Source organism: Leucopleurus acutus (assembly GCF_964270905.1).
Source record: "Leucopleurus acutus genome assembly, chromosome: 8".
In the NCBI taxonomy this organism is placed as follows: Eukaryota; Metazoa; Chordata; class Mammalia; order Artiodactyla; family Delphinidae; genus Leucopleurus; species Leucopleurus acutus.
In genome coordinates, this window is record NC_139151.1 from 69,169,252 (window position 1) to 69,186,803 (window position 17,552).

The 17,552-nt window shown below is 48.7% G+C and overlaps 1 protein-coding gene across 2 annotated transcripts in view; it reads left to right on the forward strand.

Annotated features, from left to right (window-relative positions):
- INSC (INSC spindle orientation adaptor protein) overlaps positions 1 to 17,552 on the forward strand; it is a gene marked incomplete at both ends in the record, with an annotated part of 125,629 nt that overhangs the window by 74,984 nt on the left and 33,093 nt on the right. Inside the window, 2 exons of one of the 2 annotated variants that reach the window (XM_082845259.1) lie at positions 2,318 to 2,431; positions 8,335 to 8,460. In XM_082845259.1, coding sequence (XP_082701385.1) covers positions 2,318 to 2,431; positions 8,335 to 8,460 — 240 coding nt within the window. The remainder of the gene's footprint in view (positions 1 to 2,317; positions 2,432 to 8,334; positions 8,461 to 17,552) is intronic. The other variant, XM_082845260.1, reaches the window with a different exon arrangement.

Genomic DNA, 17,552 nt, shown 5'->3' on the forward strand with positions numbered 1-17,552 from the left:
CATGAGGCTGGATTTCCTCCTTGTTTTGAGACTTCCATCTCCACTAGCCCCTGGGAGGTCCTGCCGGCACTGAGGGACATGGATTCACTGACTTTGGTAAATAGGGAGTCAGATTCACAGGGGTTAAGGTCTAACTCCACCATGTACCATTTTGTGTAACCTTGGGCAGATTTCTGTGTCTGTTTTCTCAACTCGGAAGGAAATCTTGAACAAACTTTTGAGAGCCCTTCTAGCTCTGACGCCTTCCAGCTCTGACGCATTGTGATACTTAGAGCCTTGATGATTTCCGTGGAGCCTTTGATCTCTTCTCTTTCCAAATTTATCCTTGTGAAAAGGATGTTTACAACTTTTCATTGTCAGAGAGCTGACTCACTGAGACAAATCTGAAGTGTAATTATGGTATATGTGAGTATAGACGTTAACAAGAAATTATCCTCAGACATAAATGGTCTAATAGCAGAAAATGATTGCAAAAGACAGTGGGTTTGAATAGTTTAACATAATGCTAATTTGCTTCAAGTAAAAACACTGATCAGGAACATTAGGTAATTACCATTTAAGTACAGGACCCCAGGATATGAAATCTGCATTTTCATGTTAGCACTGATATCACTTATATAACTGCTTGCAGCAAAGATAGGGAATGATTCTAAGTACATTCATTATACAGCTTTGCAGTGACAAATCTTGGTTATTAATTCTACCTTTTGTTAAATATCTTACAAGCGGTGTCTATCCAATCAGGAAATAATTTTTATATTTAATTTAGTTTGATTAATTACACACAATCTTAGACTGCTATATGCAGAAGATTGGCATATTGCTATGTGTGAAGAATTCTGAGTTTGAATAAAGAAGAAAAATGGAAGAGCTATTTACCTGGAGACTCAAACCCCTTTAATTTAAATCATTTTACAAATGGGGAAACTGAGGCCTAGGGGGTTTATCTCAATTGCCCAAGATCTCAAGATAAAAACTGTTAAGAATTTTATTTTGCTTCCATGTGCCAGATACCTTTAGAAGTTCTTTATATATATTAGCAACTTTAAAAGATGGGTACAACAACCATAAGAGATAGACACTGTTATTTCTGCCGTCTTACAGATGAGGAAACTAAGGTGCAGAAGGGCTGAGTTACTCGCTCTAGGGAGCTTAGAAGTGGCAGAGCCAGAATTTGAACCCAGGCAGTTTAGCTCTGGAGTCCATACTTTTAACCATATACATACTTGCTCATCAATATAGTGTGTTAAAAAAGGCAGGCTGGCACTGGAACTGAGATCTCCTAGTTTCCTTGTGTCTTTTCCATAACACCAGTATGAATTTGAAACAAATCCATTTTCATCTTTTACAATAAACACGGCAACTAAAATTGCACAGGTGTCTTCCCAGAGGTCCTACTTTCTCGCACGAGGCCCCCAAAGGCAAGTCTCCCCAGTCTCCATCTCCACAACCTCCCAGGAGAAACTCAAGCAATGAACATTAATTAGCAGGTAGGAGTCATCTCTAATTGATGAATCACAACCTTCAAAACAAATGGCTGATTATGAAGTGGTTTCAAGTTCCGTGAAAAGCTTTTCCCCAGAAATAAGCTAAACTCTTCTAGGAATAATCTTCATATCCCATTTGTTGATGAATTTTCCATTTGCTCTTCTTCCTGAGCCTCCCAGGGTGCTGTGCTTGGTCATTCCCGGCCCTCTTACCACCAGCCTTAGATCCTTCAGCTGTAATTAGTGGCATTCCTCACTGAGCTACCCAGTCTTTGACAGGATACCAGGTTGCTGTGTTGGCCTGGCTGTCCACCTAAGGCAAATGTCCTCTGAGCAGGAAGATACTACAGAGTAGAATGTTTCTCTTGACTCATCTCCTGAACCCATCACCCAGAGGGACTTTGCCATTAGCTAACGGCCATCCAAAATGAGCAAATTCTTTGGTCATATCTGTAGCAACTCATTGGTTTTCAACTTGATGGTTTGTTTATTTCACCGATGGTTTCTGTTCTCATCAGGAGCCGGTAGAATAGCAAAAAGGTGCTTGCTGAGCCCATCAGTGATGAGAGTTGATTTTCTGATTGACTAGAGTGGGGCGCATTGGTTGTCCATGCTCCAGGGGTATGAAATTATCCCATACTTCTGAAATGTAGCTCAGACCTCATCCTGACTCATGTCTTTCCCTAAGTTAGAACCTCATCACCCCCATCATGGGGTAGTGGAGATGGGGCAGGATTACAGATTTCAGGACACTCTTGGGTATTCCATTAAGGAAGGTGAGCAGAAGGTTGATGAGTGAGTAACCATCAGACTTTGCTCTCTTTTCTTAGGCACTGGTGAGAAAAATCGATGCCTCAGACAATATCTACACCACAGAATCCACCACAGGGAACCTGTTCAGCCTGACCCAAGAGGGGGCTCCCTTATGCCGCATCATAGCAAAGGTGAGCTTCATGGATGGGGGCCAAGGTGATGGGCCTGGGGAGAGTGTGAGGAAGCTAGTTTGGTGGGGACAGCTGGCTTAGGAAGCCTGTCCTGGCTCTAGCATTTGCTTGTTATGTAACCTTGGAAGAGTTACCTCCCCTCTCTGGGCCTTGGTGTCTCCATCTTTAATAGTGGCTAACTCCTCTGATTTCATTTCCCACTTGAGACAAGAAGATGGTGCCCCTGGAGCCTCTATCATCTTTCTTCGCGAGGTGTCTGTTATAAATATCAACCCTTCTCCCTCATCTTCACATATCCCACCAAACCCAAACCCAACATACCTTCCAACTTAGGTTCTTGGCTGGATCTTAAAAATGCCTGCTGTCACTGCACTACGACATGAAGGAAAGACAAAATTGAGGGCAGTGGTTTTCATTAATTACATGCGAGTTGTAATTCATTAACTTCATGGTCAATTTGCCCCTGCACTCATTCTAAGTGTTGGATCCAAACACTTAGAACAAATATAGGCAATTGGTGGCTCCCTAGGGGGCTTGCTAAGGCCTTCTGTTTTATTTTTGCCTCTTTTTTTTTTTAAAACTTGAGAAATGACATTACCATTGGGGATAGAATAATGATCTAACTGGAATCAAAGTTATATCCTTCAATAGACTTAAGATGTCAGTCACAAGAAGATGCTCCAGCTCTGTGGTTCCCAGTCCTAACCCTGCATCACAATCCCTCAGGGAGTTTCTGGAAAACACAACGTAAATGGTTTGTCGCCCTCCAAGATTTACCGAGGTCCTGGGGTAAGACCCGGGAATCCACATTTTAAAAAGCTCTACAGGGCATTCTGAGGCATGGCCACTCTCAGAATCACCGATCTAAGCCTTTAAGGAGATCTGGAACAGGAGGGTAAATGCTTGTCAACTCTGGTCAAGGGAGAAGTAAATTGTATGCAACAGAAATAGCTAACGTTTAGGGGCGCTCTCCACTGTGCTTAATGCCTTGCAAACGTTATTTCTTTTAAATCATAAAATCATCCAAACAAGTAGTTATTATGTTTTTCCCATCTATAGTTGAGGAAGTGGTTTGAGAGGCTGACTCAAGGTCACACAACTGATAAAGAGTGGAGTCAGAATTAGAACCCAAGTCTCTTGAATTCAGAGTTCATGATCCTAAAGCCCACAGTGGTGACTTCTGGTTCAATCCTGGGCCCTTCAGCTTCTTGGGCCAAAGTGTGACTCAAAAGTTCTCAACCCTGTAGGCATATTAGCATCACTAGGGAGCTTTAAAAATCTCCACTAGTGGGCTTCCCTGGTGATGCAGTGGTTGAGAGTCCGCCTGCTGATGCAGGGGACACGGGTTCGTGCCCTGGCCCAGGAAGATGTCACATGCCGCGGAGCGGCTGGGTCCGTGAGCCATGGCCGTTGAGCCTGTGTGTCCGGAGCCTGTGCTCCACAACAGGAGAGGCCACAACAGTGAGAGGCCTGCGTACCGTAAAAAAAAAAAAAAAAAAATCTCCACTAGTAAGTGGCCAAGGTGAATTTGAACCTGGCTGTTTGACAGCAAAGGCTATGCTCTTGTTTGCTGTCCTGAACTGCCTCTCAGCAGCCCGGCTCCCTCCTCTTCCTCCTGTCTGCCTTCTCCTCATCCCCATCCTCCCTTGCCTTCCTCCCCTCTCCATAATATTACCTACTGCATCCTTTCTATATGTCAAACACTGCACTAAGCTTTCCCTTCATCATCTCATCTGATCCTCCCGATAATCTAATGATGTGTTATAATTATAATTCCCATTTTTAAGAATAGGGAACAGAGGCTCAGAGAGAAGTTCATGCACATTAAGTGCAGATGGGATTTTAACTAGATCTGCTGACTCCAGAATTTTAATATCAACCTTCTTCTGTCTCCAGTCCTTGGGGGAGAGTAGACGGAGGGTTGATGCAGAGAGATGATTCCATGATGACTCCCATCTTCCCAGCCTGGAAGATGGAGAGACTAGGTCCTCCAGCAAAATCGATGTTTGGGTTTCCAGTCCTGACAGTGACAAAGGGGCTGGGAGTTCCTGGTATGCCCTGCACAGCATCCTCACCTCCGATGCTCAGGAAATATGCCCAATATGGTAACAGATGTGGGGCAGCTTCCCCCAGTGGCCTTCCTCATTCACCTCCTTGGAGCCCGGTGTGGTCTGTCCTTGGGTCCTTCATCCATCTGAGCTACCCCCATGAGATGATTTGGGCAACCTGTCTGAGGTCTATCCTCTCATCCCCTTGGGTTCCTCTGATGGCCGAGAAATAAACCCAGTCCTCCCTATGACAGTGGTGGCAAATAATCCCATTCCTTCCTGAGTGCAGGGCACTGAAAACTTCCCTGTGCGTTGTTGGAATTACCCCCTCCTCGCCACTCCAGCTCCTCTATTATCCTCCTCCCACCACTAGCCTACACACCCCTCAAGTGGCCTCCTCCAGCTTTATGACAGCTTACCCCGAGCCTGTCTGAATAATGCATACCATTATACAGCTGGGCTCCAAGCCCAGAGCTTTCTATAAAATTAAACAACCTCCAGCCAACAGTGCGATTCTACAAGCTCAGGCAGTTCCTGGTCCCACTCTAAGCTGAGTGCTTCTTTTCGGTCCTCAATGGGGGCTTCACATTCCATCTCACTTTCTATCTCCTCTCCCTCCCACATATTCCAGCCCTTGGGACACCTTTCATGAGGGTATGAGACACCCTTCTAACCAGGATGCCTTCTGTGACCTGATCCCAACCTGGCTGTCCAGGTCCACCCTCACTGGGTGCTCGGCCCTTTCACAACATTAACTCACTGCTCCTTCAGCAGCTGAGTCATGTAGCTGTCACGACCCCATTGTTAACCAAAGATTGCCAGCAGCAGAGCCAGGATTTGAACCAGAATCCCCTCAGTCTGGGTTCAGGATTCCCCCTTCTTCTTCTAGTAGCTAAAAATGCTAAGAAGACCATTTTTCACAGGCTTGGGAAAGGATGTAATGAGAATGCAGAGGCTTAAATATAGTTATGCTAGACTTGGCGTCTCCTGAGCCAAAGGAAGGCTGCCACGCTGATCCTGGCTCTCTGCCTCCCATTCTTTGGCGTCATTTCTTCATTGTCTGCTCCAGACGTAAATATCTATCTATCTATCATTGTACATATATAAATAAGATTTGTACTATATATGATTAAATACACACACATATAAACATGCATACATATATAAACATATAAACACACACACACACACACACACATATATATATATATATATATATATATATATATATATATATATATATATATTACATCTGGTGGGAGGTCATTAATAGCCAACAAGGCTGGCCAGGGAGACTTTAGGACTCCTGTTCTTTCTTCTTACTTTAAAGAGTAATTTGATCTTATGTCAGTGACTCTCTGGGTAAGGTCTTTATGTGCAACCCATATCAGATGTCCCAGGAACCGTGGGAAAGTAGGCAGGCAGGGATAAAAGACTGTGGAGCAAGAATTCAGAGGGGTATGTGTCTTGTCCCCATACCAGAGCATATTTTTTATCAGAATAATGATGTGCATTTAAAATCACATCATTTTAAGTGACCCTTTGACCCTTCTATAACCACCCCCTTTCAAATTATGTCAGGAGTTCCTACTCTGTGCTCTTTTAACCCTGCAACCCCTCCGCATTTCAACACACAGCTACCCAGATTTCTTCCTGCTTTTAACGTTGTCTGCCAGACAAGGAGCTCAGCATGGACAGGGACTGAGGCAGTGCCCAGCAGAGGGTCTGGCATATAATAAACCATTAATACCTTTGTGCTGCCTGAACAAATTTACCAGTCCTTTCCCACCAAATAAACTACCCTAAAAGGAAGGAGGAATATTATAAAATGTCAGAAATTCTGAACTCCCCCGGCATTGGATACTTTCATCTTGGTCCCTGCAGTGGTGAGCAGGCAAACTCTTAGCCTGCAAAGGGCCCGGGGCTTATCATCGTGGGGTGTGGGGAAGGGGAGATCTGGGGTGACATTTCAGTGAGGCTGTGCTGGGCCGTAGTGGTCATTGCTGCTTCTTCTGGTTACCCATACATGATGCTTTCAGTCATTCACGGCTACGTCCCTGGGGACACAGAACAGTGCCTGTTTCGTGCATAGTACATTTTTTGTTGAGAGAGTTCTGAAAAATCTGACTGGGGATGGTAATTTTGCTGAACCCACCTCCTTCTTCCTGTAACATCTTTCTCAGTTTGGGGAACCGAGGGCAGTGGGCATCGTTAGAGCCAGGAGTGGCGCGGTTACAGGCAAGTGCCCCTCAGGACCAAGTTCAGACCACTTGCTCGTGCATTCTTTCCTGCTGCCACCCCTAGGCACCCCTCCAGCCCTCAGGGAAGGGGAGAAGGAGGAAACAGGGCAAAGCCAGATGTGGGATGGCCAGCTTCCCCTGCTTTGGACGTGGATGTCCACGGTGGGGTTGCCACCTGTTTGCTGGACGTGTGGTGAGTCGCCTTTGTGATCTGTTGGTCTCTCTCACTTTGCTCCGGGATCCAAGGCGGCTTCAGTGATTTTTCTACAGAATAAATATGTCCAGTTAGGATGAGCGCCTCACTCCCAGACTCTTCTCAGAAATCCTCTCAGACTTCTCCTGGGAGGTCACCACAAGGTCTCAAAAAGGAAAAGTACAGGTTCACATTCAAGAGCTCGGCGGATCAATCCTAAAGGTTTTTTTCTTTTTCCTTTTACAAATTGGAGTGAAAACAAGACCAGTGTGGATTTGGGGTGATTATTTCACCCATCTGGACTTCAGTTTTTCCCACCCCCCCAAATGGAAATAAATTATAGTATTGAGGTAAATAAGCTCCCTTTTCTGTGCCTGCCACGGTGGTGGGAGCATCTGAGAAGCAACAGGTGGTCACCGGCATAGTGAGAACCAGCACGAGGCATCTAGCTTTCAGTTCCCTCCATCTGCCTCAGACTTGTTTCTAGAACCTGTTTCTGACAACTCTAGGCTTATTCCATGGCGGCTGCTGAGGGGTGTTGCCAGGAGTCGGGGAGCCGTGTTACCTGGGGTTGAGCCTGGCCCCAGCACGTGTGCCTGCCCTGGCCCCTCGCCTCCAGTTTAGATTACCAAGAGTGACATTATTCCTGGAGGTGGCATTTCACTGTAACACATGTGGGAGCTTGGGAGTGTGTGTGTGTGTGTGTGTGTGTGTGTGTGTGTGTGTATAGAAACCAGAGGGGAGGAAACATTCTTTTTTACTACTACGTTCCTGGGTTCTCTGGCTGGGGCCCCGTAAATTGGGCTGACAAAAGCCAGATTAACAAAAGAAAAAAAAAAACCAAACAGGTTTATTAGCACTTGCACTGTACTTATGCATGGGAACGGTCAGAGATGAGTAACTCAAAGGGTTGGTTAGAACTTGGGCTTAACGTAGCATCTTAGCAAAGGAACGGTATATTTTCAGAGAAGTGGTAAGACAAAGGAAGAGAACCTTGACTCTCTAGGGGTGGCAAATTGTGGGAAGACACATAGATGGGAAACTAATAGTAGATAAAGACTGAAGTCTGCTATGTGGATTCCTCTGGTTCCAAATCCAGGCTGATAAGGGTCTAATATTGTCTCCAGCGATTAACTCTTGTTCTTCCTAGTAGAGAGGGGAGGGGGTATAATCTTTTAAAATTTATGTCCTGCTTTTAGTCAAATAGGGAGAGGACAGAGATCTTGTTTTGTATCTGCTTCTTCTTAATTGCCTTCAGCTCAAAATAATCTTTACACTAAAGCAGCATATTTTGGGGTGGCTATTCTGCCACCCTACAGACCCCAAAACACACCTGCTGAGTGAGGGGTATCAGTAATTCTTGAGTCAGCCCCTGGAGAGGTCACACGGTGAGTTCATGTGACATTTTCTTTTTCTTGGCAGGAGGGTGGGGTCGTGGCGCTCTTCAAGGTCTGCCGGCAGGACAGTTTCCGGTGCTTGTACCCCCAGGCGCTCCGCACGCTGGCCTCCATCTGCTGCGTGGAGGAGGGTGTCCACCAGCTGGAGAAGGTAAGGGTGCAGCTGGCTGGCTGGGCGGGGCCTGAGGTCCCTGAGCGGGTGGGTGAATGGGGAGAGCGACCTCCTGGTGGACGTCTGGCAAGAGCAAGTCCCCTGAGTCCCTCCTGTTCCCAGGCATCATTCATGTGGGGCTGCTGGGATCTTGACTGTGGTCGATGAAGACATGAAGGGGGCCGAGACTGTGGAGCTCAGCGGGAAAGGCAGGGTCCAGAGAGACACTCAGCACTTCCTGGGTGGAGTGGCCAACAGAGCCTGGTTGGCGGGGCAGGGTGGGAGGTGGGGGGGAACACAGCAGGAGGCAGGCAAGTCAGGTGGGGAGGGGTGTCGAGGTTAAGGGCGGTTGGTCCTTCTCTTGTGGCAGGACCCCAGCAGAAGGAAGAGGATCCAGCTCCTCTGGGGACAGGATAGGCATGAGCAGGGTGGGCATGGGTGCCTGGGCAAGCAGGTGGGCTCCACCCAAAGAGGGCTTGGGTAAGGGAAAGGGAAACTGGAGTCTAAGCACATGATGGGTCAACACCACTGGAGGTGGCCAGGATTGGAGGGCAGGTGATGACTTGACAGTCCCAGGTGCCTAGCTCCAGGCCAACCTAGGGCAACGTGACCGATTCCAGCTACCACCTCCCAATTACCCCAGCTTGTAGGGCTGAGGCTGCTTCAACACTTCTGCCTGAGTGGGTCTGCGCCTGCAGCTGGGTCCTCAGGGATGTTAGCAGGGGGGTTGGGAGGCTAGTGCCGACACTTGGGGATTTCTCAACCACATTTCAAGGAAAGATGCTGAATTGTTTTTATGGAAGAGAGAGAGAAAGGCCTGGTATGACCTGGTAACGATTGTGGTGCCTGCAGGGTGAGGGGTAGGTACCTCGGGTCTGTTCTCGTGACTGGTCTAAATGGGGATGGGACAGCAAACTTGTCCCCTTCCTCTGCGTCCATTTCCCGCAGTCTGGTCCTGGCTGCCCAGAAAACCTCCACCCTACCCTCAGTTTCTTTACTTTGGTCCGGACTCCTAGACAGATGGTCATTTTACATTCTACCCTGCTTCTTTCTAAATCTGCTCAGGTTATGGGACAGAGTCCCAGGATCACAGGCTCTGAGGTGCTTTTAGCTGAGGATGGAGGGTGCATGGGAAATCTGCTCAGTTTACAGATGAGAAGGCTATGGCTCAGAATGGGGAAGTAATTTGTCTGAGGTCACACAGCAAAGTGGTGAAGGAGCTAGTGCCAGCCCTCTGGACAGGGTGCCCCCTTCCCATGGGGTCAGAAGCCTTTGTGTGTGCTTGCTTAGGTGGTAAAATGGATGAGAGAGGCAGTGGCGAGACAGACAGACTGCATGAAGTAAATGCATCGAGCATTTCCAGCTTCATGTGCTGAATAATCCTCTCTTCTCCCATAAAATCTTCTTCCTTAGACAGTGGGAAATGGCCATACGCGTTTGTTTCTCATCTTCTTTCATGCTGATTGGCAGGAAGAAGGGGAGGAAAAGGCAGAAGGGACTAGAATCACCAGTTCTCCAAAAGCAGTACATTTCTTGGCTTTAGAGAGTTTGCAGAGCAGCAGGGAAACCTCAATCCAGGGAAGAAAGACAGCAGGACTTTCTTTGCTCAGAGTGAAAACCTGTGCAGCTGGGAAGGCTGTGGAGGCAATTTCTCCCGCGGGCCTCCAACGCCAGAGGGCGCCAATGCGTCTTTCCCAGGCCAGATGGGCCACCGGCCTGGGAGCCAGCCCCTACCCACCGAGCAAGAGGACGGGGGACACTCAGCGCCTGAGGGCTTACTAAGCGCCCCGTGCTGAGCTAGCCCCTTACACGCATTCCCTTCATTAACCCACCAGAACCTCGTGAGGTGAGCACGATTCATATCTTCACCTTGAAGACGAGGAATTGAGTCTCAGCCAGTGTAAGTGACTCACCTAAAATCACAGAGTAAGTTTTGGAGCCAGGATTTGGACCCCGTCTGCTTGTCTAATGCCCAGTCGACCTCACTGACTCACTGGTTTAATGGATACTCTCAGACTGCCAAAAAAAAAATCCCTGCCGCTAAACCCGGACCACCTTGCTGTTTCTGGCCAAAGTCCTAATTCTCCCACCCCCAACTCGCATAGGAGAAGGTCACCGTCTCTGGGCTTTCCCCTCCTCCAGGTCAGATTACTTTCCACACACAGATACTTCTGAAATAACTCAGTGCCCGGCAGTGAGCAGGAGGGAGTCTTGTCAGAAAGGAGCCCCCGTGTGGTCGGAAACAGCTACTACAGCTCTGCAGTCACAGAGCTTGCCAAGTGTCTTCACAGGCAGCCGGATTCCATTTGATATCTGCCTTGAGTGTGCAAGCATCCCCATTATACAGACGAAGAAACCGAGGCCCAGAGATGTGAAGTGACGTAACAGACAAAACCCCTGGTCCTCTTAGAGCTTACGTTTTAGCTCAAGGGGTGGCAAGTTACAGCCTGTGGGCCGAAGTCATCCTGCTGTCTTGTTTTTGGCACGTACAGCCCATGAGTTAAGAAATTTTTTTTCATTTTTAAATGGCTGTAAAAATATCAGAAGAACATTTTGTGTCACATGAAAATTATGTGAAATTCAAATTTTTGATCCATAAAGTTTTAATGGATCACTGCCAGGCTCCTTTGTTTAGGTGTTCTCTATGTCTGCTTTTTCTCTACAACAGCATAATTAGATAATTGCAAGAGACCATGAGGCCCACAAAGTCAAAAACATTTACTATCTGGTCCTCTACAGAAAATGTTTATCGACCCCTATTCTATCAGGTAATAAGGACATCATGACAGTGACTAAAAGGATAATAACATTTATCGAATACTTGCTTTGGACAAGCACTTTGTTAAACCCCATCTTTCATGGTGTCACTTAATCGTTAATCCATTGGTGCTGTTATCATCCATGTGGTTTGTAGAAGGAAGGGAGACTCAGAGAAGTGAAGCAACTTGCTCAAGCGCACACAGCTAATAGATGGCCTGGCGATCATTTAATCCCAGCTCTGCTGAGCCAGAGTCAGCCTGGGCTGTGAACCATTATGCCAACCCAGGACTCAACTCCAATACGTGAGGCTAAGGTCCATGCTCTTTTCCTCCACATCATGTTGCTTCCAAAGCTGTGAGATGTTCTAGAGACACCCAGGAGGGCCTGGATCCCCTGTCCCTCCCCCAGGTCCTGCCCACATGGGCTCTGTGATCCGGCTGCTGAGCGCTGGCCTCAGATGCTCTGGTGAGGTCACCCGTTGTCCACGTTTAGGACGGAAGGTGAAGAAATCCGGGGACAGGCTGATTTGCAGAAGCCGCAGCACGACAGGCAAGGCAGAGGCGAGGTGGGAAGCAGGTGCCCTGGGGCTTTCGCCTGCTGCCCACTCACCCGGCACAGTTCATGCCCTCTTTAGATAATGTCAAAGTCCCAGCCTCCCCCTGATTTCCTGGCCTAGCCTCCTCCCTGAGACTCCCGTAATTAATTGGCAGCAAGAAATGTGCTGGATTTGGTTAAAGTCCATTTCTGTCATGCGGCTACCCACCACCGCTTCCCTCCAACCTTAAAGTGGTTCATTAAATCACCCACAGACCCCTGCGGAGTATGAGTCTAGTCAGGTCACCAGACAGCCCATCCGTCCTTGGTCCTGCTGCATGATGCCCGAGCTCTGTTGGGCTTGGAGCATTCGAGTGGCCATAGATTCACCCAGTCACCTGTTTCTTCTTTCTCTGTCATCCAGTCGTTCACTTACTTTCAACTCACTCGTTTCCTTGCCTGCTCATTCAGTCCCTCACCATCTCATCACGCTACTAATTCATTCCGTCATCACACATTTGTTGTGAAGCAGCCCAGCTCCGGGAAAACTGGCCTTTGAGAGTCAGGCTCTTCTGTATGGGAATCCAGGCTTTCCCACCTACGAACTTGGACACGTTTCCCTGGGCAAGTTACTTAACTTCTCAGAGGTGTGGTTTCTTCATCAATCAAATGCGCATGATGAAATCTACCTCCCAGGGCTGTCAGATATAAATAGATTGCAGTAACCTGGTGCCTGGCGCCCACGAGGCGCTGAATAAATGGTAGCTATTCTGATTTTGGCGGGTGTGATGCCAGTTGCCGGGGTTTTGAATATGAGTGACCTGAAGAAGATGATGGTCTGGTGGAGAAGAGAGCTCTGGCATGCCAGCAGGAGGGGATAGCATGGCCAAAGATGCTGCCCAGGGCACAGTGTGGAGAAGTCAGTGGGGCTGGAGCACGAGTCCCTACAACCTTTCCATTTTACAGGTGAGGAAACTGAGACTCAGAGATCGTGTTCCCTCAGCTCATGAATGTGTAGTTTGGATTCAAACCCACGTCTGGCTGGTTTCTAAAGCCCATGTTCTTTATACTCTGTGACCCTGGGAAGAGCTGGCCCTTCTGAGGTAGGGACTGCAGGGCAATGGCTCCCAGGGAACCAGGCTCTGGGTACTGGTCCGGGAAGAGGGCAGACGTGGATATTCCCCGAGCAGGTTTGGAGCAGCGAGATGTCAAGACATAGCAAAGGCCTCTGCAGAGGTGCCTGAAGGGTCTTTCAAGTCTCCACGCTTTCTTTTCAGAGGTCTGGTTCATCCTGCCCACAGCCTCTCACCATCGTGCTCCTGCCAGGGCAGCGAGTTTCAGGAAGTCTATCCTGTGTCCTCAGCAGAGAGTCACCCCTCATTCCCCAGCCCCTGCGCTGGGCTCTGGGAGGAGAGACAGGCAGCTGTGTTCCCTGTCTCCCACATGGGCTGGCCAAGTGGTAGCCCCATGGCTATCAGAAGCTGCAGGCTGGTGGTACCACCTGTGCCTGGGGTGCTGGTGAAGGCAGCAGCAAGTAAGCAGTGGAGCTGGGCCCCGAGGACCAAGGTGGAGCTCCCAGGCAGGCCAGGGGAAAGTGGCCTCGGCAGAGGGACTCCACAGCTGGCTGGTAGGCCAGTGGGGCTCTAAGTCTTTTAGGAACTCCGTGCTCAGTGAGTTGGGGGGGCCCAGAAGAGGAGGCAGTGTTCTCTGAGACCCACTTTGGAGAAGATGGGATGAAGAAAATCAGGGCCAAAGAGGGAGTGAGGGCTTCAGAGCCACACAGCCCAGTGAGAGCAGATGAACCCAACTCTGTCTGGTGGCCAGGTGACCTAGCCCACCTGGACTGGTCAGGGCAGCCTTGGGGAGGAGTAGAGCTGGGAAGGTGGACTGGCATTACCAAGGGCGAGAACTGCTGGTTTTGGGGGAGGCTGAGAGGGGGCTAGAAAGTGAGTCCTCTCTGAACCTTGGTTTTCTCTTTATAAAACGGGGCGACACCTCCTCCGTGGGGCTGCCATGATGATGTGATGCAGCAATGCAGGTGGGGCCTGCTTGGAGGAAGAAATCGCCTGTGTCTGTTTCCCTTCCCTCTTTCCTGGCCTGTTTGTCTTCACATTTTCGGGTTGGTCTGGGGAACATCCTGCAATGCTCCCAGAAAGCCTCAGTCCTGGGATTTTGCCATGGCCCTGGCAGAGTTCCAGGTTGTTCTGAGTGGGTAATGGGACCATCAGGGCACTGTTGTTGCAGCAGTCAATGTTGGACAGAGCCAGGGGCCAGGATGGGGTGGGGGGGCTGGGGACTAGAGCTGGACTGGGGACTGGGGTCCAGGGAGGGGCTGGGCAGGAACCTAGAACCTAGGGCCGTAAGGGGTGGGGGGCATTCCAAACCCAATGCTCAGACAGCCTCAGACAACCTCCAAGACGGTTCTAGTAATTGCCTCTTCCAGACTTGAGACCAGAGACAATCTTGCTTTCAAAAGAGATTTTTTTTATTCCTACCCCCTCCCTCTTATTTCATTTTTTCAAATAAGGAATTCATCCTGTGTTGGAGCCAAGAGGAGAGCTTAATGAAAATCGATGGAGAAATTAATGATGAGCAGCGGGGAGGGGAGGAGGGCTCAACTTCAAGTCTGGGAAGAAAAGGGTCAGTGGCGAGGGATGGAGAAATTGCTGCCTGTCTCCAGACAGCTCTCTCACCTCATCCCCGTTTCCTGGGGCAGCTTCTTGGGATTGAGATGCCCTGACATCTGAAGGGCCAGGCTGCGGACAGGGAGGCCTGGACCCAGAGACCCTGGGTGGGAGGGAGCGGGTTCTGGGGGATGGTGGGGAGGCTCTGTCTCTCTAGCTGCTGCTTTACAGGACTTTCTCTACACTGCTTGGTCCTTGTAGGACTGCAGATGGTCAGAAAGAAGTCAAATCTGCAAAAAAAGTAAACCGGTTTTTCTCATCCTTTTGCTCATTTGGTTCAAACGATCATTTTGCAAGGAAGGCAGGGAGAGATGGTCATGCCCATTTTACAGAAGGGGAAGTTGAGGCTGGAAGGCATGGAGACACTGGCAGAGGCAGAGCCTGGGGCTGAGAACCCCATTTTTGCTTCTAGGTTCAGTTTGCTATGCCCCCCACCCCATTAGCCGAAAAGGACCATCGTGTGCAGACTCCAGGGCGAGGCAGCTACTTTATCTTCATGGAGTCAGTTCTACATAAGTAAGTGAGGCTGGGTGGGGAGAGAGGACCTATGGATGCCAGGCAAAAACTCTGCTTAATTTGACTTGAAGCGCCTTCTTTACCTTGTAGTAGCTCCTAGAGAGAGGGAGAGAGAAAATGCCTCGGAATGAGATCCACATGTCTCCTCACCCTTCTTTGGGGCTCAACCCACCTACCCTTATCAGCTTCCGCCAGCTCTCATGCCCCCAGGTGTGGGCCTTCAACTGCCCTGGATGGCGGACTGTGCAGAGAACCCGAGGGTGCCAGGTCAGCTGTCTGTGCTGTGACTGTGGACAGGCAGACAGAAGTGGGGACTGACACTGTCACCTTCCTCAGACCTGCAAAGGGGCTTTCTAGAGGGGGTGTGGCTCATTCCCTTCCCCACCTGCCAAGTCTCCCAACGCCTTCCATCTGCCTTGAGGGTATGGGTGGGGGGACTTGAGGGAGGCCAGGATGTGAAGAGGAGAGAACAGAATTAGGCACTCTGCCCCCCTCCCCCCTCCTCTCCCTGTGAGATTCACTTAGAGATTAGGGGCCAGTATCGTCCAGACTGAAGGAAGGCCCTGCTGGCTCCGGGGCTGTGCTGCACTCCAAACCTGAGTTTGGAGAGGGCAGCCTCAGTCCTAAATGCAGCAGCGGGCGAAGGCTCAGCTCAGCCGGGCCTCGGGTCCCCATGCGCTGTGCAACAGCGCCACCTGGTGGAAAAGAGCAACAGCTGCAGCCCGGCCACGCCTCTTGGCGTTGGGGAGAAGGGACGCTGTGCCGCAGGGGAGGAAGCTAGGACTGCTCAGGGCACTGGACGGGGTGGAGAGGTGGGGCCTGCACCATCAGCACTGGCTTCCCCTTTGCTTCTGGAGTAGGGCCAGTGCCAGCTCGGAGGCCAGCAGGGAAAAGGAAGTTGCTATAGCAGGGAGGGGAGACAGTGAGGAGATTGAGGGAAGATAGAATGTGCAGGTTTCGGGGCAGAATTTAATGAGGGAGGGCCCATTTCCTGGGAACAGCCTGGCACCAACAGCACAGAGCAGGCCAGCCCTCAAAGCACAGAGGCAGCAGGAACCAGCATCCGCCATCCCTTGACAGCAGGTGGTGGGTCCTTTGGTCACACACACAGAGACAGAGACGAGGAGAGCAAAGAATGATGAGAAAGAGGAAGAGACTTATAGGACAAGAGAAAGAAGGGCAATGAAAAGACCCACACGGATAATGAACACACAGTTTCCAAAGAAGTGTTTCATTCTCCCTTGGGCTACTTTAAAAGTACAAATATGGGCTTCCCTGGTGGCGCAGTGGTTGAGAGTCCGCTTGCCAATGCAGGGGACACGGGTTCGTGCCCCGGTCCGGGAAGATCCCTCATGCCGCGGAGCGGCTGGGCCCGTGAGCCATGGCCGCTGAGCCTGCGCGTCCGGAGCCTGTGCTACGCAACGGGAGAGGCCACAGCAGTGAGAGGCCCATGTATCGCAAAATAAATAAGTAAATAAATAAAAGTACAAATAATTAGTTTGGGTCTTCCCTGGCAGTCCAGTGTTTAAGACTCTGTGCTTCCACTGCAGGGGTGCAGGGGATCCCATGTACCGCACCCAGCACGGCCAAAAAAAAAAGAAAGTACAGATAATTAGTTTGAAGCCTTGTGATAGCTGGACATACAGTGCCCTGCTCGTGGCCTGCTTGGACATAGAGTGATCTCTCATGATGGTTTTAATTTTCATCTCCCTGACAAGTAATAATTTTGAGCGATTTTTCTATGTCCTTATTGACCATTCGGTTATCTTCTGTGAAATGTCTGTTTGACACTTTTGCCCATTAAGAAAAAATGAGTTGTTTTTCTTATCAATCTATAAGCTTCAAAAATACATATTCTACATACAAACCCTTTGTCAGATACATGTATCGAGACCACATATTCTCAGTCCGTGGTTTGCTTTTTCATTCTTTTAATGGTGTCTTCTGATGGATAGAAATTAACTTTGATAAAGTCCAATTTATTGATCTTTTCTTTTGTAGTTAGTGCTTCTTGTCTCCATTTAAGAAAGGTTTGTGTTCCCCCAAATCATGAAGAGAGTCTCCTATATTTTCTTCTAGGAGCTTTATTATTTTACTTTTCACATTTAGGTCAATGGTCTATTTCAAATTAAATTTTTTTGCTGTTCAGGATTCAGTGTTTTTCCATATGATATCCCATTGAGCCAGCACCATTTATCAAAAAGACCATCTTTTCACCACTGAATTAAAGTGGTGCTTTTGTTGTAGGTAAAGTGATGACACAGGTATGAGTCTGTTTCTGGCCTATTTTTCTGTTCAGTTAATCTTTCTTCCCATCCTTGTACCAACATGGCACTGGCTGAGTCCCTGCAGTCTATAATAAATTTTAATATTTGGTTGTATAGATCCTCCAATTTTGTTCTTGTTTAAGATTATCCTGGTAATTCTAAGTTCTTTACATTTCTATATATAATTTAAGATTTTGATTGGCATTTCTTTAAATCTGTAAATAAATTTTGGGATAATTGACTTCTTAAACAGTATAGGGTATTCCAGTCAATAAATGCAGCGTACCTGTCTACTTATATAGACTGTATTTAATTTCAGCGATGTTTTAAG